Source organism: Rhinatrema bivittatum, chromosome 6, assembly GCF_901001135.1.
Source record: "Rhinatrema bivittatum chromosome 6, aRhiBiv1.1, whole genome shotgun sequence".
NCBI lineage: Eukaryota > Metazoa > Chordata > Amphibia > Gymnophiona > Rhinatrematidae > Rhinatrema > Rhinatrema bivittatum.
This window is the reverse complement of record NC_042620.1, coordinates 310,238,882-310,266,778: the sequence shown is the minus strand read 5'-3', so window position 1 is coordinate 310,266,778 and position 27,897 is coordinate 310,238,882. Positions and strand designations below refer to the sequence as shown.

The 27,897-nt window shown below is 46.2% G+C and overlaps 1 protein-coding gene across 4 annotated transcripts in view; it reads left to right on the top strand.

The window, feature by feature from the left end:
* Positions 1-27,897, top strand: part of KLF8 (Kruppel like factor 8) — a 305,491-nt gene that overhangs the window by 235,785 nt on the left and 41,809 nt on the right. For 3 of the 4 annotated variants that reach the window (XM_029607457.1, XM_029607458.1, XM_029607459.1), the window contains exons 2-3: positions 399-966; positions 9,898-10,089. In XM_029607457.1, the coding sequence (XP_029463317.1) occupies positions 399-966; positions 9,898-10,089 (760 nt within the window). The remainder of the gene's footprint in view (positions 1-398; positions 967-9,897; positions 10,090-27,897) is intronic. The other variant, XM_029607461.1, reaches the window with a different exon arrangement.

Below are 27,897 nucleotides of genomic sequence, written 5' to 3'. Positions count from 1 at the left end.
TGCTCCTGGGAGTGACGTTGAGGAACAGCAGGTGCATCCTTGGTGGGAGGAGGAGGAAGAAAATATTATTTGTCTTTGGAAGGAGGTTGAGGAGGCACATTTTCACTTTCAGAACCATAAAACGTGGCAGCACCCATGATTTATTTATTTTTTTTACTACTTGTTTGCATGTTGTGCAGGTTTGAAGTTATTGGGCAGTGCCTGGAGATTCTGATGGTGTTAACTTTTTAAACAATGAAATAATTTAAAGTGCAGCAGTGTAACCAGATCTGTCATAACTGCTAGTTTTATATTGCAGCGGGCGGGCTTCTGTCAGTGACTCTAATGGCAGGCTGTTGTGATGGCTGGAATATGGAACGGTAGAATTAATTGCACCTTTTGTTTCCCTTCCTCCTCAGGCTTCAAGTCCTGTTCAAACTCAAGTTCTGCCGTTAAAAACGGGGAAATCTAAGATGGCCGCTGCTTCTTTACTGGAGGACAGCGCGATGGAGACGCCCGTGCTACTGAACGACATCAAGACGGAACCGCCGGAGGAGCTGTTGGCCAGTGACAGCAGCCAGCCACAGGCGGAGCCCGTGGACCTCTCCCTCAACAAGCCCAAGGGGTCCCTGCAGTCCTTGTTCCAGCCTCTCCCCTCCAAATTGTCCCCAGTGCTGATGACATCGACCGCCCACAGCCCAGTAATGTCGGTGTCCCCCTCCAGCCTGGGCTCCACGTCAGCGATCCCAGCCGTGCTGTCTCCCGGCTCGATCCTGGCTTCCACGCAGGGCACCGGTGGGCAGCAGATACTGCACGTGATACACACGATCCCCTCTGTCAATCTGCCCAGCAAGATGGGCAGCCTTCAGACTATCCCCGTGGTGGTCCAGTCCCTTCCTGTTGTATACACCACCATGCCTTCGGATGGAGTCACCACAGCTATCACCGTTCCCCTGATAGGTGGGGATGGCAAAACGTCAGGCTCTGGTAAGACAGGTCTTGTAACCCAGTCTCACAGCCCCTGTGTGTGGTTTTTGGTTTTTTTTTTTTGCTTCTGCCCTCCATCCCGTCTTTCCCTCTACCCCATCTTGTTTCTTTCCTTCAGTATTCCTCCCCTCTATCCCTTATTTCTTTCTACTCTATCTTCTGTTTTCTATCCTTTGTTTTTTTTTTTTCCTCCTTTCCTATTCTATTTCTTTTTAAAGGGATAATTTTATATCTTGAAAACCTGCCGTTTTACGATTTATTTTTTTTTTTAACTCGGCAGCTCCCTCCTGTTCCTTTTTGACTTTCAGATCAAGCGGAAACAGGGTTAGCATCTGGCACCATGATCCTTTATTTGCAACTGCCTGGAGATATTTTCCCCTGTTTTATATCCCCCATCTCTTCTATTCCCAGAACACCTAGCCTGCTTATTGCAGTGATGGTCCTGGGCCAAGCACCAGGGCTCCTCGTGGAATCCTGCAATCATATCCCGAATCCAGCTACCGGGTGTCGCCCGTAAGCAGTGATCATGAATGCATCCCCCCTCCTGCTAGGGAAGCTGTGATGCTGCCTCCCTGGTTATCCCCAGGTTTGGATGACCCAGGGAGCAGAAGACCCAACTCTGGGATCTATCAAGGGACAGCACAACACTTGCTGCCTAAATATCCTGGCTGGCGTCAGGAATCATTTCCTGCTTTTGTAAAAAAAAAATAATCCAGCTTTTGCATGTTTAAAAAAAATCAGACTTCTGCTTGTTGGACCCACCCTTCTGTCAGGCAGATACAGTCCAATTTGAACAGGTTCTTTTTATAAGCTGGCTCCTACACCTGGCATTCAGTCCAACCCAAGTAGCATGTGTCATTCGCAGGCCTGATCCTGTACTAGGCACATAGTGTCCTGTATCAGGTTGTCTAACACATTCCCTATAGAAATGTCATCCATCCACAGTAGCAATACATATGCTGTGTGATTATAGCCTAACGTGTTCTCTGGAAGATGCCTGGCACTGTCACCTTATGTTGGAATCATCCTGGCCCATAGGACACCACTGGAGAAGACCATGTATGTTGTATACATGCCAGTCACTCTCCAGGCACTGGGCATGTGTGCTGCGGGTTTGGATCTCCAAAGGGAAATGGAAACCTTTCAGCCTTTTATATAAGGGAAGACCTGGGTAAAGATCTAAAGGGGGAAACTGCATAATTTGAAGATTACTCTATGTGAACATTTTCACCATAGGACACTTAGTCTTGGAAGAGCACTTGTCCTAGAGATCAGTTGTTTTTATATTTGGAATTGATTTGGATTTTGGATTTAATTACTCAATTTTCCAAACCTGAGCTCAAGTAAAGTTACCTCGCAGTTACAGTAGGTATTTCCCTGCCCTTAGAGCTTACAATTTAAGATTGTACTTGAGGCAGTGGGGAGTGAAGTGAAGTGATTTACCCAAGGTTACAAGGGAGTGACAGTGGCTGAAGTGAATTCTGGTCGCCTTGTTTCTCAGCCCACTGTTGTAACCACTAGACTATTCCTCCACTCCAAAAGTACTATGATGGTGGGAGCTTGGTTTCTGCTGTCATTACAGGAGTGCTACTCCTTCTCTGTAATCTGGGGCCTGCCTGGCTGAGCCGATAGCTGGAATGCTAATGGCTCTTAGATCAAGCTTTCTATGGGGGTGCTTACTCTGAGCAGGGCTACACTGGTTATGGTTAGCAGGAAGAAATATAGTCAATTTGGGTAGAGCTCGGGACCAGGCACAAGATTTAGCTTCCTCAACTCTGCCACCAATGGTGCAGCTTTCGGCCATCCCTCTACCTTTTGGTAGCTGAGTTTGCCGTATTGTTATCAGTTTATTAATGATATTCTCCATAGATAAGCAGGATGCTAGTCCTCACACATGGATGACATCATAAGATGGAGCCCTGATGCGGAAAACTTATGTCAAAGTTTCTAGAACTTTGATTAGGCACACTGAGCATGCCCTATACCATGTGTCCAGGTGTGGTACCTCTCCAGTCTCTTTCCGCGGAGCTGTAAGCCTCGCAGTGTGAGTGAGCTCACTCTGGCTGTTTTTTTGCCTTGTAGAAAACTGTGGGTTTTCTCACATTTTTCGCAGGTTTTACCTCGTCGTTCAGTCGCCGGGTCCCTCTCTGTGGCCTACCGTAGTGTTTCCTAGACAGGGTTTTTGGCGATTTGGGTAAGTTTCCTTTGACGGTCGATTCCTGTGCCGGAGGTGCGTCAATGATGGGGGTCCACATCAGTCTCCACTGGTCAGGATTTCAGTCCCTGATCCACCTTGAGGGTCTGAAGAGGATCTGGCCACCCCTCCTTCCAATCGGTGTTGGCATCGGCAATGTTCAAAGAGGAGCTGGAGTGCAGAGTCCAGTTAGCGGTTGACCAGGCACTGCAGGACTTCAGTTCCGTGGCACAGATTACACCAGACCCAGTGCCACACATCCTCATACTGCTTTTGGTGAAGCTCAGCATGCTCATTGGTGCATTACTGACCCAGCTTTCATCAGTTCCCGGGACAGCATTAGTGCCCGGCGGGCATCGAAACTTTCCCTACCGATATGGTGGTCATCACTGGTCCTCCTCTGAGGAAACTCCACCGAGGCTGGTGGAGACGCCAAGGCCTGCCGCCTCCCGGTTGAAGGCCGAGCTCCTAGGAACCTATTCCTTGTGGCTTACAGGGAGGATGAGGAACCTTATGACCTCTGGGGAGATGACTCTTTGGAGTCTAGCTCTGAGAGCCTCCCTTCAGAACCTCCTCCAAAGGAAATCTCCGCCTGAGGATTTACCTTTGCAGGTTTTGTGAGGATGATGGCGGAAGCCATCCCATTTCAGTTACTGACTGAGGAGGATGCCAGGCACAAAATGCTTGAAATCATCTAGTTTGTGGAGCCTCCAAAGGAGATCATTGTGGTCCCAGTACACAAGATCCTTAAGGAGTTGCTGCTGAGGATATGGGAACACCCCCTCATAGTGCTTCCTGTTAATAAGAAGGCAGATGGGGCTACTTCGTCCAGAAGGCTGCCGGATTCGATAAGCATCAGCTGCCCCACTTGTTGATGGTGGTTGATCCACCCTTGAAGGCCAGGAGATCTTGGCCTCCATTTTCTGATGCCCCCAGGGGAAGGAGCATAGAGTGGACGCTCTTGGGAGGAAGGTGTTTCAAGGCACCATGCTCATTACCGGCATCACTGCCTACCAGCTTTTACATGAGAGTGTACTCACAGGACATCTGGAAGCAGGTGCAGGAGGTGGCAGAGCAGCTGCCTCAATAGCAGCAAGACAGCCTCATGTCGCTGGTGCATAAGAGCCTGGAGTGCGGAAAGTACGAGATCCATGCGACCTACAATGTTTTTTAGATGGCATCGAGAGTCTCTGCAGCAGGAATTGGCATGGCAGCAGATCTCTGACCAGAGGTACAGGAACGACTCGCTGACGTGCCTTGTACTGGAAAGAGTCTCTTCGGAGATAGGGTGAAGGACGCTGTATCCCAACTTCAGGACCACCATGAAACTCTCCAACAACTCTCCGCCAATGCTCTGGACCTGTAATCCTTTTCTAGGAGGCTGGCGAGACCGGGGCCAAGGAAATCTTTCTTTCACCAAAGGAAGTACTATCCTCCGCCCTCTCACTCCCGTCAACACCATCAGGGCTCCTGGGGCTGTCCTGGCCTTAGCCGGTTCCTCAGTCCCCTCAAGGGAGAAGGTTTTGACTGGGTCGTAGATAGAGGACACCAGTTGCCCATACCTGGGACGATGGACCCTCTGGTCGGGGAAAGGCTGCGGTTCTTTGCGAACCAGTGGCCCAGTATAACCTCGTACCAGTGGGTTCTGTCCATTGTCCATCAGAGATACCAATTGAACCTATTGGATGTCCTGCCATATTGCTCTCCATGCCTGTTTTGGGGGCTAGTAATGTATCAGGAGGTACTACTAGTGGAACTCTCCTCCCTTTTAATGGCCAGAGCGGTCGGGCCTGTACCACCAGGGCAAAGAGGGCGGGGATTGTACTCCAGGGACTTCCTGATTCCAAAGAGAACATCCATCCTAGACCTGAGGGCCTTGAACAAGATTCTAAGAAAAGAAAACTTCAAGATGGTTTCCCTGGGCTGCTTCATCCCCTCTTTTTTTACAAAAAGGGGAACTGGCAATGCTCCCTCAATCTGAAGGATGCATACTTGTATTGAGAGACTCCTCGGTCACAGGAAGTATCTCCGATTTTGTTGTGGGAAAACAGCACTTCCAGTACTGTGTGTTATGGTTCAGGCTCATGTCAGCCCCACAGGTCTTCACAAAATGCCTGGCTGTGGTGGTGGCACACCTCCGCAGGCTGGGAGTGAAGATTTTCCTGTATCTGGATGATTGGCTGGTCAAGAGCACATCTCAGGCAGGGGCCGCCAGGTTCATGTGCTTGACCATCCAGGTGTTGGAGCCACCAAGGTTCGTTCTCGACTGCCCAAAGTCCCATCTAAGCCCGTCGCTTCAATTGCACTTCATAGGAGCCCTGATAGACTTAGCTCAGGTCAAGGCCTTCTTGCCTCATCAAGGGCCATCCCTTTGACCATGGCAGCAGAGATCCAACAGAGCCAGCAGGTGTCAGCCTGGCACTTGTTGAGGCTGTTGGACCATATGACCGCAACTATGTACTCCTTTGGCACATTTACACATTCACAGACCCCAGTGGACCCTAAGGTTGCAGTGGTACCAGGCCACTCAGAGCCTCCAGGATTGCATCAAAATCACCCCATCTCTCCAGGATTCATTGTCCTGGTGGTGGGTACTTTCACATCTGGAATGGGGGATCTTGTTTTGAAATCCCCCTATCCAGTTGTCCTAACCATGGATGCATCCATCTGGGGTGGGGAACTCATGTAGATGGGCTCAGGCTCTCTGGTCTGCCCAGGAACGTTCTTGTCAAATCCAACTTCCTGGAGCTTCGGGTGATCAGGTACGTGTTATGGGCTTTCAGAGATCGGCTGTCCAAAAAGGTTGTCCTTATTCACACCGACAACCAAGTAGTGGTAGGTCAACAAGCAGAGAGGCACTGGATCGTACTTCTGTTTCAGGAAGCAGTCCAGATCTGGTTGTGGGCCTTTTCCCACAGTAAGGTGCTCAGTGCCATGTACCTGGTCAGAACAGAGAACGTGGTAGCAGACAGGCTGAGTCGAGCTTTCAGACTCCACGAGTGGTCCCTGGACCAGGGGGTAGTGAATTGGATATACCACCTCTGGGAGAGCCCAGATGTAGATTTGTTTGCGTTCTTCTGCAACAGGAAGATGCTTCATTTCTGCTCCCTGTACAGGTCAGATGGCAAACCAGCCTCAGGGCTTCCTCGCCCGTCATTGGGGCCAAGGGTCTTCTGTGTGCATATCCTCTGATTCCCTTAGTGGCAAAGACTCTCTTGTAGCTTCACGAGGACAAGGGGACTATGATCCTCATAGCCCCTTATTGGCAAAGACAGATCTGGTTTCCACTTGTACTGGAGTTATCCATTCAGAGACTGATCAGCCTGGGGACGTCCCCAGATCTCATCACGCAAGATCAAGGTAGGCTGCAGCATCCCAACCTCCAGGCCCTGTCGTTCACAGCTTGGGTGTTGAGAAGTAATCTTGCAGCCGCTTGGTCTTTCAGGGGATGTGTCTAGGGTCCTGGTGACTTCTAGAAAGCCTTCCACTAGAATGTCCTAGGGACTGAAGTGGAGGCCCTAGTTCTGTTTTCCTACCTCACACAAAAACTGCTTGACTACTTCCTACACCTATCAGATACTGGCTTAGAAACCATCTCCATCAGAGTTCATCTCCGTGCTTTTGGCACATACTAACAAGGTGTAGATGGTACGCCTATATTTGTACATTTCATGTGGGGCCTGCTTTAATTGAAGCCTCACGCTGTGTCTTGGGACCTCAACATAGTGTTAGCTTAGCTGATGAAAGCTCCTTTTGAGCTGCTGCATACCTGTGACCTCAAGTACCTGACCTGGAAGATCATATTTTTGGTGCTGGTCACTTCAGTGGGCAGGGTCAGCAAGCTCCAGGCCTTGGTGACATCCATCTTATACTAAGTTTATCATAAAACAGGGTGGTATTGCATATGCACCCTAAATTCCTGCCTAAGATGATGATGGATTTCCATCTTAACCGGTCAGTCGTCCAGCCAATATTCTTTCCCAGGGCCAGTTCGCATCAAGGCAAATGAACTCTGCAGTCCACTCCAGATAGCCTTCTATCTTGAGTGGACAGAAGCCTATAGACAGTCCACCCAAATTTTTATTTCTTTTGACAAGAATAGGTTGAGTGTTGCCATTGCCCAACAGACACTATCCAGTTGGCTAGCAGATTGCATCTCCTTCTGTTATGCCCAGGTGGGACTGCATCTTGGGGGTCATGTCAAGTCTCATTCTGTCAGAATCATAGCAATGTCAGTGGCCCAATCATAAGCAGTTCCCATGGAGGAGTTCTACAAGGCTGCGATGTGAAGTCCTCTCCACACATTCACATCTCATTACTGTCTGGATAGGGATGGCTGACGCGGCAGTAGGTTTGGCCAGTCTGTCCTCCGGAACCTGTTTTGAGGTGTAGATCCCAACTCTCCCGCCTAGGACCCATTGTTTGGGTTCAAGCTGTCTCCCCATCTGTTACCAACAGCACCGATGATGTTGTGCCTGTTCGCACTTGGTTGGGTGCCTGTTGGTCCCCTTTTGTATTGGGGAGCAGCCTGTAGCTAGGGATTCACCCCATGTGTGAGGACTACCATCCTGCTTGTCCTCAGAGAAAACAGTTGCTTACCTGTAACAAGTGTTCTCTGAGGACTGCAGGATGTTAGACCTCATGAAACCCGCCTGCCATCCTGCGGAGTTGGGTTTCTCTTCTTTTTATTTTAATTATAATTCTATAATACAAGACTTGAGAGGGACTCTGCTAGATGCGTGGTAGAGGGCGTGGTGGGCATGCTCAGTGTGCCTAGTCAAAGCTCTAGAAACTTTGATATAAGTTTTCCATATCGGGGCGCCATCTGATGTCACCCATGTGTGAGTACTAACATCCTGTTGTCATCGGAGAACACCTTGTTACAGGTAAGCAACTCTGCTTTATAGTTCCAATCCCTGCCACTTCAGAAGCTGTCCTGCAGTGTGCCTGCCTTGGAAAAACCTCCACGTTTTCCTGTTTCCTCCGTAGAGGTGGCTGAGTGTGTAGTTTGTTAGAATCTCATTAGATTCTCTACCCTTTTGGTTTATCCAAAGCACTACCTTCCTAAGCTGACCTGTTTTATTGGTGCACATGGTTTTCTATTTAAAAGAATATTTCAACTGAGCCAGGTCCCAGTATCAGCCAGGATGGAATGCTGTCTGAGTGGGGGCAGGTAGTGGAGAGAGTATATAGTGCTCAAGTTTAGTGCTGTTCATATAAAGAAGTGTGTCACTTTTTGATGCGTCCAACATTTTGTATGGAGTAGTTTGCTGTGTTGTGTATAGGGTGAGAGTAGCTGTGATGTCATCCTGTGGTGCTACTTGAGAAATCACAAATCAGGAGGACAAAGATGGTACTGCTCGGGAGAACACGAAGCCCATATTAAGAGAGATGCTCTAAGATATTGAAGTTTATCTGAACTCTTAAAGGGAAATTAGAGTATGCCAGTCAGGATATTCCTGCAGTTTTTCAGAAGGATGGCCACTGCCTTTAAATGAGTCATACTTTAAAATATATTAGTGAAGAATTTATTCTTATTTCAGGAATTGTAATTTAGAGATACTTATACAATGTCAGTTATTCCCCTGAGCAAACTTGAGTAAAGATTGTAATGAACGTCGTCATTCAGCGAACAGTGATTTGCCACTGCCAGTTAACATGTCCAAGATTTTTTGACATGATTGGCCAAGAGCTGCACTACATAAACTTCGCTGTTGGCATTGCATGAATCTTGGAGTATCTACTGCATGAGCAGTCCATTGATGCACTGTGACAGCTGAATGTGAAACAAATGCACTGATAACAGGTGGAAGAATTTATGTAACTTGCTATCAAAAATCCACTTGCTATACTGTATGTTCTGCACTATTATAGTGTGTTTAGTGTAATTTTTTTTTCTTTTGTTTGCTTGTTGGGTGTTTTTTTGACCCAGTAGTTGTCTTCAGTTCAGTAGGAACCAGAGCTGGGGTCCTGTGCCTTCATTAACACTTATTTTTTCCCCTGTTCTTTTTGGTTTTAAATATACCTCCGCCCTGCTTTGCCCCTATATCTAGTCTGGTTATGGCACCAGAGCCCCTTCGAGAACCCTGATTTTAGTCACTGGGTGCAGGATCTTTCAACCCCGTTGACTCAGGGGTTGAACCGGGCACCGTTCCCTGAGCCACTAAGCTAGTCCTTGGTGTATGTTATTATATACTATACAGTCTCTTGTGCAGATTTTGGCGTGTTTAATATACTTCCTGCATCTCACGTCATCTGGTGCCATTGGATGACCTTGACTGGGTGGAAGCAGATGGCCGAGAGCCAGAGTCTGGGCAGGGCCTTGTATTGCTGTGAGAATTCCCTTAAGGGTCTGTAAATGGGGACCAGCATCGGATGGGGCAGATATGCTATGGTTCCGCATTCAGTATACTATTGCATTTGCAGCACAGATTAGTGCTACCTCACTCTCCTTTTTAATTTTGCTTTTGCTTCTGCTTTTCTGTTTTTTTGTTCTCATTCTCTTCACTTGTCCTCATGCTTTGCTTTTGCTTTTTGCCCCTCTTCATAATCTCCCCCCCCCTCCCCCCCCAAGCCTCCCAACTCCCTTTGCATACTTCTTAGTTGTGTGATTCTTTCTGTTAAGTCATTTCTCTCAGTGCCTGGCTGCAGCCCAGAGAGTCATGTTTTGATTTTTATTTCATTTATTTATTTTAATTTGAATCTGCAATTTTCCCCCTGCTGCTTTGTACTTCCAGCTCAATCGGAACCAGGGTTGGGATCAGGTGCCATGAGCCTTCGTTCGCAACTATCCAGGGATTTATTTCCCTCTGCAGCGTCCCGATCCCTAGCCAACTTGGGGAGCGGAAGACCCGACTCGGGGATTGAGCCAGGGACCTTCCCTATGGCAGTGCACAGCACAGCCATTGAGCCACCAGGTCGGCCCCAGGGTAAGCGTCTTTAGTTCACTAGTAATGTTCCTCCCACGTCTTCACTTTCCCCTGCTTTATAAAATTTTATTTTTTGAAGGATCATAAGTGTTGCTTACTCAGTTGTCATGGGGGGAAGTCATCTTTGACTGGCACTTGCTCCTTGGCAGAGGAGTCATGAAATGGTTTTGTCCAGTCCCATTTTTCAATCAGAAAGCCATTCCCCATGGGCAGTCTGTGTTAAGAATACTCACCAGCTACCATGAGTGGGCTGTGTGGCATGGTCCCAATGTCGAGTTGTCCATTTTCTGACAAAGGCTAGCCTTGGCCATTAGCCCAATAAGGGTATGCAAAAAAAAGAATGTGAAACTTATCAAATGACAAATTAACCAATGTCTAAATGTGAGGCCTGCGTTGAGCTTGAGGCCCTGGCCAAATGGCTCTCCTGGCTCCACCCCCCCCCTCCCCCCCTACTCTGATTTGCACTGAACAAAGGACAATATCCACAGTACTGCTCTTGGGCTCTACACTGCTCATGGGGAATGTACTTCTAAAACAGTTCTGACAGAGAAATGTATTGACACTTTTAATGAAACATAATTGAAGTTTCCATCCTTTCTAGACTGAACAGCAGAATGGTTGAACTGTGAATTTATGCTCTGTATCTGGACTGTGGCAACTAGTCAGGTTACTTGGATTCACTTAATGATTGTGCAGTAACTTCACACAAATTATGGTTGTATTGGGTCCTATAAATTTCTTACAAGACCTAAAGTTAGCATAATAAATAGTTTTATATATATATTACTGTAAGTTCTTGATTTGGGGTTTTCTAAAAATTTGGGATTTACAATATGTACACATGAACGAAAATCAGATAATCAACTATAACATCACAAGTGTCAATGGACTGATGTTCTTAATAATACTGTATCCCATGGAAATAGCAGCTCATTAGACCAGGATATTGGGTAGCCCTTGCTTCCTTGATGTGAATTGAAGGACTGATGAATTTTGAAGGTTGGCAAGCATTTGCAAGGTGTCCCCATTGATGGGGCTTTCATAGTCCATGTGGTGAAGATGCAGGACCTGTAGACCTGGGTGTTGACAGCCACCTTATATATTGATGAGGACCTTCTCATAAGGTATCACCCTGGAGACAGAAATTGGATATGTTGATGTTCACATTGATCCCGTATCACCATAGGGATGGGCAATTAGCAATGATGCAGAAACATCAAATGTTAATGTTCACAGCCATGGAGTACGTAGAAATTGGAATTGATGGGGACAAGTGATGGTTTACTATGGCAACAAATGTAGAAAAATAGGAAAAACAAAAAAAGCCTCCAAAACTTTAGAAGTACAGTGGGGAGAAAAAGTATTAAAGGCATTTTTTTAGGCCTCTGATAATTTGGCAGATAGAAGCCAGGAATTTGACCACATCAGCACTCATAAAGCTACACACCTTTCAGGTCAAGTAGGTTGTTTTTTGTTTTTTTTTTTAAATGACCTTCTTAATTTTGTGAAACATATTTAGTAATGTGCAATGCATCAGAGGATTCCATAATCCTGGAAGGTGTGAAGTAGCACTGGGCAGTACTTTTATCTCAGCTATGTAGAAGTAGTGAGAAATACGTTTACGCTGAAAAGTTGCGTGATCCCACGTGAATTTAACAAGCCAAGCTGGCATCTTGAGAACATATTAAGTTGAGATGTATGCTAAGTAGGACACAGCACTCGAAAAATTGCTTCCATTTATTTAAATTAGAACATGTGTAAATGTCACCAAGGGAATGAGGAATGCAGTTAAAATTGGCCAGGAAAGGTACAAACTCTGGGACACCACTGCCAGAAATGAGCACCTGTCTGCAAATATCCCAGGCACCTGAAAGACTCTCACTGTGTGCAGGTTTAGCTATGAGACCCTGTCATAAGCAAGGTGATTCAGATTTGCCCATAGTGAAAGTCTTAAAACAGTAACACATGCCAACAGCAATGACAGTTATCTTATAAAGCACCTAAAATAGTATATTTGTAGCTGCTTCATAATACATATTGGGGAGGGGTCATTTTTGAAGGTGCTAAATATAATGAAATATATGTAAATGTTGCCCACTGTACTTGAGCAGTCTTACAAGGAACATACTAGGCTATAGCTGAACCAAACAGTCTGAATGATACATTCTCAAGGTAAAGATGGATAGACAGAACTAAGTATGGGGATGTTTAATCGAAGAGATGAGGTTTTTAGCTTACATCGGAAAGTGAGATGTAAATTAGTGTTCTTGATATCTGGAGACCATTTGTCTGGACAGAGAAGGTGGAGAGAGATGTGCAAAAATGAGAAGATGCTTGTTGATAGTTGATTGCGAGCAGAAGTGAGAGAGAGTCACAATGGTAGGCGGTGACAAGCCCATGGATGCATTTATAAGTTAGGAGGAAGATTTTGAGTTGGTAACAGGTGAACAATGAAATCTTTGCCAAGACAGGAGAGACAATGGGAGTAGTGCGACTGTTGGAGAAGGAGGGCAGCAGCCGTGTTATTTTTAAGAATTGTAGGTGACAGAGAGAAGTCCTGTGGGTGAATAGGGAGCAATATATCACAGATGAAAAATAGAGGCAAGCATTAAAAGAGAGGAGTGTGTTTTTTTTTTGTTTGTTTTTTTCCAAATGTTTTGTAGCTGATATCTACCTGCTGTACAGATGTTGTTATAAATATGGAAACGGAGAGAGGAAAAAAAATAGGGTTGCCTGACTCCAGATTCACCTGACAATTGATCCAGTCCTGGGTTTACCCCACTTGCATACTGGGACTTGTAGTTTGCATTTTCTTACAGACTACAATAGGGAAATGCAGTTGTGCAAGTCCCCTGAATACAATGGCGTAAATCCAAGACTGTAGCCAGTTGGCAACCCTAGAAAAGAATCCAGTATGGGACTGGTAATCTGAGAAGGACATGGGCTTGCAGTCAGAGGAGGAAAACAAGGTGATGGGCATAGAACATACTTAGTAGCAGAGAAAAAGAGAAAATCTCTTTTTTTAGGCTTTCCTAATTTAACCATGAGGAAAGGTTGCCCTGCTGCAGAATGTCCCAACTGCTGTTCCATTACAAGAGAAGGAGGGGCATTTAAATATATTGGAAGGGAGAGCAATCTGATTGGTTGAATGCCCCTTGACCTTTGTGTCTGAAACAGAACATTTCTAGCCAGATGTATTTTCCACAGTTTTGGGAAGAGTGCAAAAGGTGCTGTATGATCTGCATCTGTAAATTACTTGACACTTGCTCCTTTTTATGAGACCTGATACGTTTCTCTAACAATTGTTTTCTACTGTAATTTCCTCAAAATACCAACTAATTTTAATGGTTCTTCTGCTAGCCTTATGGTAGTTCTTGTGGGTTTTTTCTCTCGTCATGAGCTTTTATCTGTAATTGCCCAGGGATTTCCCTCTATTTTATATCTCTCCCCTCTCCCTCCCCCGACCTACATGGTCGAGTGATGGTGCTCGGCTGGGGCCTGTGCACCGGTGCTCCTTCTGGAACCCTGCAATCATGGGCCCTAAGTCAACCCACTATGTGTCACCCTTAAGCGATGACCACAACACCTTCCATGATAGCTCTGGCTAACTCGGGGATCAAACCGGGTACCTTCTGTATGGCCTTTTTAAAAATCTTTTGCCCACGGGAGTTACTTTTCATATAATCAGGCCACAATCACCTTTTGGATCATCAGAGTGTCGTTAGTGATGGATCCTAATGGCCTAGAAAACCTCACCCCACCGATTTTACTTGGGTTTGTAAACATGTTTTGTGGTCAGCTAGGAAGTAAAAATTCTTCAGAGGGACAGCCCTGTTAGTCTGGTGTAACAAAAATGACAGGAGTTGAGTGGCACCTTATAGACTAACCAATTTATTAAAACATGAAATTTCAAGGACAGAATCCACTTCTTCAGAAGCATGACATGATGTACAAGAAATGGGTAAAATATATAGAGAACGGAGAAAAGGCATTGGATTAGACAGAACATGGTGTGAAGAGAGTGTTAATAACATTATAGTAAGAGCCTACTGATAACTGAGGTAAGTGTGAAAAGACAGAATGATCTGCTAACAGTTAAACTCTTAGATAGTTGTAGTGAGTCATGAAGCCATTGTCTCTATTCAGAACTAGGGTGATGGTAAGTTTTTAATAAGTTCTAATTCAGCAGTTTCACCCTGGAGTGCACCTTTGAAGTTTCTGTATAGGAGTATGGCAACCTTAAATTCAGATAGAGAATGTCATGGAAGGTTGAAATGTTCTCCTACAGGTTTCTCAGTGTTGCCATTTCTAATGTCAGATTTATGTTCATGTATTCTTTTCCTTATAGATTGACCTGTTTGTCCTATATAGACAGCAGAGGGATATTGCTGGTAGGTGATGGTCTATATTACATTGGAAGAAGAGCAGGTGAATCAGCCCCATATGTTGTAGTTGATGTTGTTGAGTCTTTGAATGGTGTTGTCTGGGTTATGTGGACAGAGTTGGCATTTGGGTTTCTGGCAGGGTCTGCTTTCCTGAGTTGGTGTCATTGTCACATAATTTATGGTTGCTGGTGAGTATCTTTTTGAGGTTGGGGTGGGGGGGGGGGTGCTGGTAAGCCAGGATAGATTTGCCATTCATGGCCTGTGAGAGTGTGATATTGTCCAGGATGGGTTGCAGATTCTTGATGATATGTTTCAACTGGGAGCTATAGGTAACAACCAGAGCTGTTCAGTTATTTTCTTTTATTTGGGATGATCTTGTAGCAGAGTATGCTTGGGTATTTGTCTGACATTATTGGTTTTTCTTACTTCATTGGGTGGGTACTGTAATTCCAAAAATGTTCGTTGTAATTTCTCCAGATGGGAGTCCCTCTCTGAAGGGTCGAACATGCTATTGTACCATAGGGCTTGGCTGTAGACGATATACTTGGTGGAGGGGGTGGATGGAAGCTTGAGGCATATAAGTGTCTATGGCAGTCAGTGAGTTTTCGGTATAATGTGGTTCTTATGTGTCTTTCATGTATTTGGACAGTGGTGTCCAGAAAGTGGATTTGCTGAAAGGATTATTCTAGGCTCAGGTTGACGATGGGGTGGAGTTCATTGAATTCTTGGTGGAATTCTTTAAGGGCTTCTAGTCCATGTGTCCAGATGATGATCATGTCATTAATATATCTTAGGTAAAGGAGTGCCTTCTGGGTGTAGGAGTTAAGGAAATGTTGTTCTAAATCTGCCATGAAAATGTTGGCATATTGTGGAGCCATGTGGGTACCCATGGCCTATACATGTCCTCTTCAGATTTGAAGTAGTTTGTGTGTGAGGACAGAATGGTAAAGTTTGCTGGCCAGATCAGCTGTAGAGGCATCTGGGGTGATACGATGGCTTGTAATCCATCTTTGTGGGGGGTATTGGTGTAAAGGGATTCAACATTCAATGGTTGCCAGAATGGTGTTGGCTGGGAGGTGGTCAATAGAGTGGAGTTTTCTCAGAAAATCTATGGTATTGCGAAGGTAGCTGGGAGTGCTGGTGGCATAGGTTCTGAGGAGGGAATCCACATAGCCAGATATTCTTACTGGGTTTCCCAGGTTGTGTATTTTGGGTAGTAGGTAAAAAGTACCTGGTTGTGGTTCCTGTTGGTGGTTTCCAGTGAGGAATGCCTTCAGGAGATTGTGTATTTCTTTCTGGTATTCTACAGAGGGCAAGGGCTTGTAAAATGTGGTATTGGAGAGTTGTCTCTTTGCTTCTTGTGTGTAGTCCAATCTATTCATGATAACCAAGGCATCTCCTTTGTCACCTTCTTTGATAATGATGGCTGGATTGTTTCAGAGGCTATGGATGGCTTCCCGTTCTGTGCAACTGAGGTTGTGGTATAAGTGATGCTGTTTATCTGATTGGGCCCATCTTCTGAAGCATTCAGTGCAAAAATAGAGTCCAGTGTTATGTCCATCTGAGGGTGTCTATTGGGAGTTTGTGTTTGATATTCTGAGTAGGTGGAGAGGGTGTGTCAGCGTCTTCTGTGTGTCTGTATGTTGGTTGGTATAGAAGAATTCCTTAAGTTGGAGTCAGAGGAAATAAGATTCCAGAACACCGCAGAACTGTATTGTCTGTGTGTATTTGGTGGGGCAGAAGGAGAGTCCCTGTGAAAGGTCACCTTTCTCTACCTGGCTGAGTGTGTGGTTGGTCAGATTGATGAAGATAGTGCGGTTTGGGGGTATCCATTGTATGACCTGGTGTGGTACTTAGGAGGCTGTCTACATAGGAGAAACAGGTCAGTCTATAAGGAAAAGAATAAATGGACATAAATCTGAGGTTCAGAAACCAGAGGAGAACATTTCAACCTTCCAGAGTATTCTCGTTCTGATCCTAAGGTTGCCATAATACTACAGAGAAACGTCAAAGAAGCAGTCCAGTGTGAAACTGCTGAATTGGAACTCATTAAAAAAATTAACACTATCACACTAGGTCTGAACAGAGACAATGGCTTCACCACTCACAAGTATCTCTGAACTTAACTATTAGATCATTCTGTCTTCACACTTACCTCGGTTGTTAGTAGGCTGTACTGTAATACTATTAACACTCTCTCCACACCATGTCCTGCCTAATCCAATACCTTCTCTCTGTTCTGTATATATCTTACCCATCTCTTGTACATCACTTGATGCATCTAATGAAGTGAATTCTGTCCTTGAAAGCTCATGCTTTAATAAATTGGTTGGTCTATAAGATGCTATCCGACTCCTGCCATTTCAGCTAGAAAATAGTTCCCTAAAACTTAAAACCATATATTCCTCACAAGTGTAATATAAAAAAAAATCAGTAACATGCATACTCCTGTAACATTTTATTCTGTGGGTTTTTAAAACTTCTGATGGCCTGTATAAAGGTCACTTTTAAAGCTGAAGGAGGCCTCTGCATGACGACAAACCATTTACAAATGACTAGCCTCTAATATGATTCTGCACTGCATACAGGACTGAAAAAGAAAATACGAAAAAGGAAAGCAGTTACTACTTTATTTTAGTAAGGGTGCCCTATACATTATAGAATAGTGCAAAGGTGGTGGACCAGTAAATTGGAGTAGTGGGGTTTTGGGTTTTGTTTTATTGCAATGGTGACACCTTGGGGCCAATGCAATAAAAGTGCGTCGAAAGCGGGTGCTCAGTCTTGAACGCCTGCTTTTGTAACGCACGTCTAGGCACCTCTCCGGTGTGCGCGATTCACTACTTAAATGAGGAGTCGTGCTGCCAAGGAGGCGCTATGGTCTATTGTGCACCCCTAGCGCCTCCTTGCCAGCTGGGCGCCCAGGAGAGGTCGGCTGTTTGCAGGATAGGAAAGTGGATGCTTAATTTTACCAGTGCCCATTTTGCCTAACCGGTGCGCAGCCATGGGTTAGGAAAATGGAAGCTCGTTAACTGAGCATCTGTTTCCCTAATTTGATCACTAGCACCCTTTTTTTTTTTTTTTTTTTTTTTAACTTTTGGATCCTCTGACTTAATATCGCCATGATATTAAGTCGGTGGGTGTACAGAAAAGCAATATTTTCTGCTTTTTTTTATACAACTGTTTGGGCTGCTCAGAAATCTAACGCCTGTTCTGGGCAGGTGTTAATTGCAGAGTGCAAAAATGTGCGGGTCTGGCGCACTTCTATTTATTTATTTTTGTATGTGGGTTGAATAACTAATAGCCTCATCAACATGCATTTGCATGTGATGAGCCCTATTAGTTTTGCGGCGTGTTGGATGTGTGCTGTGGACACGCTGATCCCCTTATAGCATAAGGGGTTGTGGACGCATGTCCGACCGCGGGTTAAACAGTGCGCTTGGCTGAGCGCACTGTTTTGCATCGCCCCCTTGTCTGTTGGGAACCCAACTGAGACCACCAGGCTGTTTAACCATCATCCTTTAACAGTCGAGTGGCTGCTCGTGGACACAGGGCTGGATAGACACTGGGTGTGTTTGTTTCCTCTCTTCTCTCTTCATTACTGGAGCTAGCCTGCACCAGCTTTTGCAGCAGGGCTTAGCTTCCGTGGGGGGGGGGGGGGGGAACTCAGTCAGATATCTTTTGTGAAACAAGGGTGACACTTTGTGGACATGAAGGTGAGTCAGATTACTGTTAAAATTAAAACTGCAAAGAATACAGGCTTTGATGGAATAAAACATAAATAAAAAATGTGTGCAGACCTTTAGGACCCATTTTAGTTACTCATGCACCAAAAAATGTAATTCCTAATACAGTAAACTAATGGTATGCAAAAGGCATCAGGAATTTAAAAAGTAAAGCCCTAATCAAAAAATATGCGCACCCAGACATGCTTAGTATGCATAACACGTTTTCTGTGGACAAGTCATGATTTGTGGACACACATTTTCTCTCCAATGCCTTGTAAAAGTCCCTCACACTTGTACATTTTTCATATTTTGCTGTCTAACAAATACAAATCAAAATGCATTAAAGCAAGAGTTTGTTTCACTGACCTGCACAACATACTCGACACTTTCATCCTGAAAGAACAATTATAGAAATATTGTAAAAATAATTTAAGCATAAAAAGCCAAAGGGTGATATTCAGCCCCTTTTGGCTGGCTAAGTTTGTGCTTAGCTGGCTAAATGGCAGGATTTAAAAATGCAGCCGCAATCTGCAGCTGTCACTTTGCTGGCCAACTTTTTATCTGGCTAACGAGAGCCAGCTAAAGGGGGGAGGGGGCCGGCATTCTGTGTCAGGTCCACTTGTACAGCTGACTTAGCTGGATAAACGCCAGTATTCAGCACTTATCTGGTATAGTCAGCCAGATAAGTCTAGAGCAGCTATTTGGCTGTCTTAAAGTCAGCCAGATAAACTTATTCGGCTAGCTTTAAGGTAGCTGATTTATATTCAGTGGCTTGACTGTGCCACTGAACATTTCAGCCATGTTAGTTGGATAAGTAAATCCGGCTAATTTAGGCAGCTTGTAAAACTTAAAACCACAGCAATGATTGCAAGAGGACAGGTGGATCAGAAACCAAAAACAGGAGTTTAAAAAAAAACCACGCAAAGCGCTGCAATTTGGAATGGGGAGCTGGTGAAATCCATTCATATGCCAAAGGACTCAAGAAACAGGTTTTCAGTTTTTTTCCGGAACATCCGGAGGTCTGGTGTCCAGTGGTAATGAGTTCCAAAGGGAAGTGTCAGTGCCAGAGAGAGTCATCTTCCTCGTGCAGTAACATCCATGAGTCATTTAGGCTAAGTGACTACAAACTTTGCATAGCAGGATGGTGCAGGTTTTGCCCATTCTTCTTGGCAGAAGAGCTAAGGCTCTTAAGTTGGCTAAGGATCATCTGTGGCTGGTAGTCTTAAAGTCTTGCCACAGAATTTCTATTAGATTCAGGCCTGCACTTTGACTGGACCACTTGAGGATGTTCTCTTTCTTCTTGCTTAGCCACTCCATTGTTGGTTTTGCTTCATGCTTAGGATCATTGTCCTGCTGAAAAGTGAATCTTCTTCCCAGTCCCAGGTCTGTAGCAGACTGGAACAGGTTTTCCTTCAGGATCTATTTGTATTTTGCACCGTCCATCTGTACCTCCAACTTCACAAGCCTCCCTGTCTCTGCTGTTGCAAAGCATCCCCATCCCCACAACATACTGCTGTCTTCACCATGCCTCATTGTAGAGTTGATGTTAGGTAGGTGATGTGCTCTGTTTTTATACCACATGTAAAAGTTAGCATTGAGGCCTAAAAGGTCCACTTTGGTCTCTTCACCACAAAATCTTCTCCCACATTCATGCATTGTCCTTTAAATATTTCTTTGCAAACCCTATGTGGCACATCATAGGACTTTTCTTCAATAGCAGCTTCCTCCTTGCCATCCTCCCATACAGGACATGCTTGTGGACTAATGTTGAAATTGTTGAATAGTTAACATTTTCCCTTGTCTTAGCCAGAGGCCTCTGTAGTGCTTTTAAAGTAATCTTAGGCTTCACGGAGACCACCTGCAGCAATTTCAGGCCCGGCACCACCAGGTGTACAAACCATGCAGTTGCACAGGGCGGCACATCCGCAGGGGGTGGCGTCAGGAGCAGGTAGAGGCCGGCACTACCGCTGGAGGACCCGATCCCTCCAGCGGTGGAAGAAGACCTTGGGACTGCCAGTGAACCCCACCCCACTGGCAGTGGAAGAAACAGAGAAGGTCCATGTGGCTGCCAGTGGGATCCATCCTGCTGGTGGATTAAGAAGCCTGCCCTGCAGCTCCTCCTCAGGTGCTGGCCCCACAGAAATTTGCGATGCTAACACCATAAAACCAGGATTAGTGGGCTCTGGTAGAATTAGACCTGTGATGAGGAGACACACACTGTACCAAATGCAAAAAGAACAAAAAGCCTTCTCTATATTAAAAACTGAAGAAGTTCTTGAGAAAAACATTGAAGTGTTACCAGAAAAGAGAAAAAAACCCAATGCATGCAGAATTTCAAGATCCATAACCAAAAGAAAAAGCTAATTGAGATGGATAACTCTGTCATCAGTGGCACAACTGCAAAAGGAAAGAGTGAAGTGAATAACAAATCTCAACTAAGGTCTCATAAGGAGTCCAGGAAAAGCAATAACCTTAAAGAGAGAACCTGGAAAGCTATGACCACAAATGCTCATAGTTTGGGAAATAAAATCCCAGATCTGCAGGCCCTAATGACGGAGGCAAAATTGGACATTGTCCTATCACAGAGACATGGTTCACAGAATCTCATGATTGGGATACAGCAATACCAGGCTATAACTTGTTAAGGAAGGACAGAGTGGATAGAAAAGGGGGAGGTGTGGCTCTTTATGTCAGAAACAATATCCAAGCATCTGAGCTGCAAGGAAGTTGGGTCAAGGGTCGACCTAAAAAAATATGATGGAGCGTCCATTTATATTGGAGTGGTTTACAGGCCTCCAAACCAAAAGGAAGAGCTGGGCAGAGATCTGGTTGAAGACATCCATAAGATAGGTAAGAAGGGAGAAGTGGTGATCGTTGGTGACTTTAATATGCCAGATGTAGACTGGAAAATCCCATCTGCAGAATCTAAAAATAGTAGAGTGATAGTGGATGCCATGCAAGTAACTTTGTTCAAACGAATGGTAAAGGAACCCACGAGAGAAGGAACTATACTCGACTTAGTGCTCACTAATGGAGATAATGTCTCTGTCCAGGTGGGCACCCACCTCAGCACCAGTGATCATCAAACGGTATGGTTTAATATCACTAAAAGAATATGGAAAAGAAGCACAAAGACCCGAGTTTTACAGTTCAAAAACACGGACTTTGAGGAAATGGGGAAGTACCTAGAGGAAGAACTAAAAGGATGGGAGAACGAGAGAGATGTGGATCAGCAGTGGACCAATCTAAAAGGAGCAATCACCAAGGCAACTACTCTATATGTTAGAAATGTAAAGAAAAGCAAAAGAAAATTGAAACCTATCTGGTTCTCAAAGGAGGTGGCTGACAAAATTAAAGCTAAAAGAACAGCATTCAAGAAATATAAAAGATCCCAAAGGGAGGAGCACAAAGAATATTTGATTCAACTGAGGGAGACAAAGAAATTAATCAAGTTGGCAAAAAGTCAAGCGGAAGAGAGGATTGCCAAGGAGATAAAAAATGGTGACAAAACATTTTTCAGATACATCAGCGAAAAGAGAAAAGTCCAAAAGTGGTATAGTGAAATTGAAAGGTGGAAATGATCAATGTGTGGAGAGAGACGAAGAAATGGCAGAAATATTAAACGAATACTTCAGCTCTGTGTTCACTAAAGAAGACCCTGGAGAAGGACCATCTCTACACAACAAGAAACTGGAGGGAAGTGGAATAGATGAAAATCCTTTTACAGTAGAAAATGTATGGGAAGAGCTAAAGAATCTGAAAGTGGACAAAGCCATGGGGCCTGATGGGGTTCATCCAAGGATACTGAGGGAGCTCAGAGATGTGCTGGCGGGTCCGCTGTGTGACCTGTTCAATAGATCCCTAGAAACGGGAGTGGTGCAGAGTGATTGGAGAAGAGCGGTGGTGGTCCCGCTTCACAAGAGTGGGAACAGAGAGGAGGCTGGTAACTACATACCGGTTAGCTTCACTTCGGTGGTGGGAAAAGTAAGAGTCACTGTTGAAAGAGAGAATAGTGAACTATCTACAGTCTGGAGAATTGATGGACCAGAGGCAGCATGGATTCACCAGGGGAAGATCCTGTCAGACAAATCTGATTGATTTTTTTGACTGGGTAACCAAGGAATTGGATCAAGGAAGAGTGCTCGATGTCATCTACTTGGATTTCAGCAAAGCTTTTGATACGGTTCTGCACAGGAGACTGGTGAATAAAACGAGAAGCTTAGGAGTGAGTGCCGAGGTGGTGACCTGTATTGCAAACTGGTTGACGGACAGAAGACAATGTGTGATGGTAAATGGAACTTTCTCTGAAGAGAGAACGGTTTTAAGTGGTGTACCACAAGGATCTGTGTTGGGACCGGTCCTGTTCAATATCTTTGTGAACGACATTGCGGACGGGATAGAAGGTAAGATTTGTCTTTTTGCGGATGACACTAAGATCTGCAACAGAGTGGGCACGCCGGAAGGAGTGGAGAGAATGAGATGGGATTTAAGGAAACTGGAAGAGTGGTCGAAGATATGGCAGCTGAGATTCATTGCCAAGAAGTGCAAAGTCATGCATATGGGGAGTGGAAATCCGAATGAACTGTTTTCCATGGGGGGGGGGAAGGCTGGCGTGCACGGAGCAGGAGAGAGACCTTGGGGTGATGGTGTCTAATGATATGAAGTCTGCGAAACAATGCGACAAGGCGATAGCAAAAGCCAGAAGAATGCTGGGCTGCATAGAGAGAGGAATATCGAGTAAGAAAAGGGAAGTGATTATCCCCTTGTACAGGTCCTTGGTGAGGCCTCACCTGGAGTACTGTGTTCAGTTCTGGAGACCGTATCTACAAAGAGACAGACAAGATGGAAGCGGTACAGAGAAGGGCGACCAGGAAGGTGGAGGGTCTTCATCGGATGACATACGAGGAGAGATTGAAGAATCTAAATATGTACTCCCTGGAGGAAAGGAGGAGCAGGGGTCATATGATTCAGACTTTCAGATACTTGAAAAACTTTAATGATCCAAAGACAACGACAAACCTTTTCCGTCAGAAAATAATCAGCAGAACCAGAGGTCACGAGCTGAGGCTCCAGGGAGGAAGACTAAGAACCAATGTCAGGAAGTATTTCTTCACGGAAAGGGTGGTGGATGCCTGGAATGCCCTTCCGGAGGAAGTGGTGAAGTCTTAAAACTGTGAAGGACTTCAAAGGGGCGTGGGATAAACACTGTGGATCCATCAAGTCTAGAGGACGTGAATAAAGAGGAGGCAGCAAAACACTGCACGGAGCGGCAGTAGCCACAGAGGCATTCACGGAGCGGGATGCCAGTGGTTGGTGTTCCACCTTCACGGAGCGGAAGGATGGAGGGCTGCCATCTCCAAAAAAAAAAAACCAAAACAAAAAACAGGGGTGGGTAAGAGTATGGGGCAGGGGTGTGGCCTGCTTGTTGCAGCGGTTGCTACCCCTAATTGAGCTGGGTGTTCACTTGGATGCAGATCCGGCGCTGTTCTCTACTTTGGTAGTGGGGTGGAGGAGAATTAGGGCTGGAGGGTACTGGAAGCCAATAGTAACAGGTGGGAGAGAGAAAAAGGAAAAGGAAAAAAAAAAAAAAGATAAAGTGCGTAGCTTGCTGGGCAGACTGGATGGGCCGTTTGGTCTTCTGCCGTCATTTCTATGTTTCATGAATCTTGAATTATCACGGGCCCAGCATGCAGGAAGAACTACAGAATAGCTGTTCTCCCCAACGAAGATGATACAGGCTGGCGGTAGCAGCAGAGGAGGAATGGCCTGTGGATCCTGACTGCCTGGTCTGCGTGTGTGTGTGTGTGTGTGTGTGTGTGTGTGTGGTGTGTGTGTGTGTGTGTGTGTATGAATGGGAGGCTGCCTGTGATAGGGGGGTGTGGATGAATGGGAGGCTGCCTGGTATGGGTGAATGGGAGGCTGCCTGTGATAGGGGGGTGTGGATGAATGGGAGGTTGCCTGGGATGGGTGTGGATGAATGGGAGGCTGCCTGTGATAGGGGGGTGTGGATGAATGGGAGGCTGCCTGGGATGGGTATGGATGAATGGGAGGCTGCCTGTGATAGGGGGGGTGTGGGTGAATGGAAGGCTGCCTGGGATGGGTATGTGTGTATGGGTGAATGGAAGGCTGCCTGGGATGGGTATGTGTGTATGGGTGAATGGGAGGCTGCCTGGGATGGGTATGTGTGTATGGATGAATGGGAGGCTGCCTGTGATGGGTATGTGTGTATGGGTGAATGGGAGGCTGCCTGGGATGGGTATGGGTGAATGGGAGGCTGCCTGGGATGGGTATGTGTGTATGGGTGCATGGAAGGCTGCCTGTGATGGTGGGGGGGGGGGGGGGGGGGGTGAATGGGAGGCTGCCTGGCATTTGGGTGGATGTGAATGGGAGCCTGCCTGGGGGGTGTGGGTATGAATAGGAGCTTGTCTGGGTGGGTGTGTGTGTGAGAGAGAGAGAGAGAGAGAATGGGCTGCAGGTGGATCCCAACCTGCCAGCAGCTGAAATGAAGAGGAGTGCCCGGGGCTGCTGGCATATCCCAACCAAAGATGATCTGGAGATGCCTGGGTGTTTGTTCAAGAGGAAGCATATGTGTGCATAAGCGTGTGTGTGTATGGGAGCATCCCCACACCAAAAGAGCAGACACTAAATAACACCTGAAAAATAAAACTAAAAAGCATTTAAAAAATTCATGCTCTCCATACCTGGGAACTCTTGATTTCCAGTCACCAAGAGATTGTCATGGATTAGTGGGAGTGGGATACCAAACTTTCTCCTCTGGCAGGTTGGGATCCACCTGCAGCCCATTTTATATATAAAAGAGAGGAGAAAGTTTGGTATCCCACTCCCACTAATCCATGACAATCTCTTGGTGACTGGAAATAAAGAGTTCCCAGGTATGGAGAGCATGAATTTTTAAAATGCTTTTTAGTTTTATTTTTCAGGTGTTATTTAATGTTTATATATATATAAAAGTTGTGTATCTGTGTGTGGAGCGGGTGTGTCTGTGTGTGAATGAGTGCCTGGGTGAGAGCGGGTGTGTGTGGGTGTGAATGGGTACCTGGGTGAGAGCTTGTGTGTGTGGGTGTGAATGGGTGCCTGGGTGAGAGCTTGTGTGTGTGTGTGTGTGGGTGGGTGTGAATGGAAGCCTGGGTGAGGGCTGATGTGAATGGGTGCGAGAGCATTTGTGTGTGATAAAGAGCTTGTATATAAGAGACCATGAGTGTGATTGAGAGAGAGACTGGTCAGGAAGATGACTGGTGTGAGAGAGACCGAGACTGGTCATGGGATCTAATTGGAGGTTTGTGTGTGAGTGACTGGTTGTGGGCACTAAGGAAGAGGACTGTGAGGACAGAGCTTCAGCAGCTCTTGTGGCTTCTGGTGAGTGCTATTGGCCTGGAAGGGAAAGGAGTAGAAGAGTTGCTGGAGAGGGTAAGTAAAGGTGGCTTTTTAAATTTATTTTTCTTGATTGACTGCCATTTTAATTATTGGGTATTATGTGATGTCTGCTGTTTTGAAATATTTTATTGATATTTGGACATGTTTTAATAATTTTTATGAGTTTTTAATTGTTGGATATTATTCTGTTCAGCAACTGTTTTGTAACATTTTTAGTATAGCTTTACAATTATTTCTGTGTAGGGCTCTATAGCAGCTTGGCTTCTTCTCTTTTCCCAATAGGAAATGTATTCGTGTTTAGGGCCTGGTTTAATAGTTGTATTTCTTAGATAGGATTGTTACTTTATTTAAAGTTTTTTTTACCGACATTTGTAGGTACATCTGTTTTAGTGTGTTCCATAATACAGGTGTAACTTTGTGCCGGTTAGTTTGTGTGCATTATTGCAAATCCTGAGAGTCTGTTAGGTGCTATATTTCTCTTTCCATTTCTCCAGGTTTGCACTGCATGCAGAGTGGCTTTTTTTGTTTTCCATTCCAGTTTCTGTCTCCATATTTATAATTTGTGGTTTTTCTGTACTTGGTGAAGGGTGTGTGACCAAGGTGAGGTATCTAACTAGCATGTAGGCATTTGTATCAATCTTATTTGTTGTGTTTTCTGAATAGGATATGCATTAGTGGTAAATTACTGTCTTTTCATAAGGAAGGCTATTTTGTCTGGTAGTAAAAGGAGTTTGTTTTGCTCTTACTGATATGTCATCAGAACCAGAATATGATTTTTTGTATGGCGAGTTCCCTGTACGTACTAGGATCAGTCCAGTCCGTGGGTTATGTCCCCCGTCCAGCAGATGGAGTCAGAGCAAACTTCCAAGGGTGCTGACATATAAGCCTGTGCACCCCCTAGGGATCCTCAGTATCTCTCTGACTCCAGCAGATGTGAGTGGGGGATCCAGTCTTCTTTCGGACTGGATCAAGTGGACCTGGGCTTCTAAATTGTTAAATAGAAAAAAAAAAAAAAAAAAAGGGGAAAATTTTTTCCTCTCACTTCAGGGAGGCTTGAGCCCTGCCCGGGTCTCTCTGCCCTAGTCAGCTTGCCAGCGGGACTGGGTATTTTTCTCTTGCCTACCTGTTTTTTCTCTCTTCTCCTCTCTTCCGGCTGTGAGTTTTGTGATTTTTCTTTCCAGGTTCGCCGTCGGACGGCTCAGGTGGATGCTGGTGGGGCCAGGCTCTCCCCTTCGGCGCGCCGCGATTCGCACCCCCTCCCCCTCGGCCCCGCGACGTTTTCATTCCCCGGGGCCGCGGCAGCAGGGAAGTCTCATTCCCCTGCTGCTCCTACGGGGAGGGTGCCTTGTTGAGCCTGGGCGGACGAGCCCGCTCCTCCCGCGGCGCGCAGTGCTCGGCTCCGGCCTAGGGGCGGTCGCTGAGGGGCCTCTTCTTCCCGGCCGCGCGCCATGCAGCGCTTTAAGGGGTCTCCCGGCCCCGACCCGGGGCAGGGCGGATCGCGAGACGGGTCCTCCGGGGTTGGTCTCCCCGGGGGAGAGACCGGATCGGCTTCCCCGACTTTTTCGCCGTAAGGCTCCGATCACCGCGGCTCCAGGGGAAGGGCCCCGCCCCCTTCTTTGGCGGGAGCGGCGGCCATTTTAGAGCTGGAGAGCGCGGCTGACTCGGAGGCGGAGGAGTCTCCACATGGTTTTTCGCCGCGTTTCAGGCCGATACTAGCTCCATCGTCTCCCCCCATCGCTGCGGGCCCCTCCACGGACCTCTCGCTCGCAGTTCCTCCACCGGCAGGGGGGTTTACGGCGGACTTTGTCCTTTTGATGCACCAGGCGTACCTTCAGAGCCTGCAGCTGGCAGGGGGATCCCCAGGTGGTGCTCCAGCGAACCCCACGCCCGCGAAGATTCCCCGACTGGTGGGGGGGGGGCCAACCAGCGCCCTCGGGGGGCGGCCATAAGACGCTTCTGGCTCTCCCACCCAGCGGAGTGGCTCCAACGCAGGATCCTGGGAGCGATCCGGCTTCGGCTGACGATGATTCACTCCTGGCAGCGCACCTGGAGTGTAACGATCCAAGGGTGCTCCGGATCTTCCGTAAGGAGGAGCTGTCGGACCTCATTCCACACGTTCTCCAGGAATTGGATCTCGATCCGCCCGTCGAACCGCCGGGGCCCCCAGCCCCCTCCGTAGCCTCCGCTAGCTCAAAAGGGGACCCGGTCCTGGCGGGCTTACGTCCTCTGGTGCGAACGTTCCCGATTCATGAGTCGTTCCTCCATCTTTTGGTGTGGGAGTGGGACACGCCGGAGGCATCTCT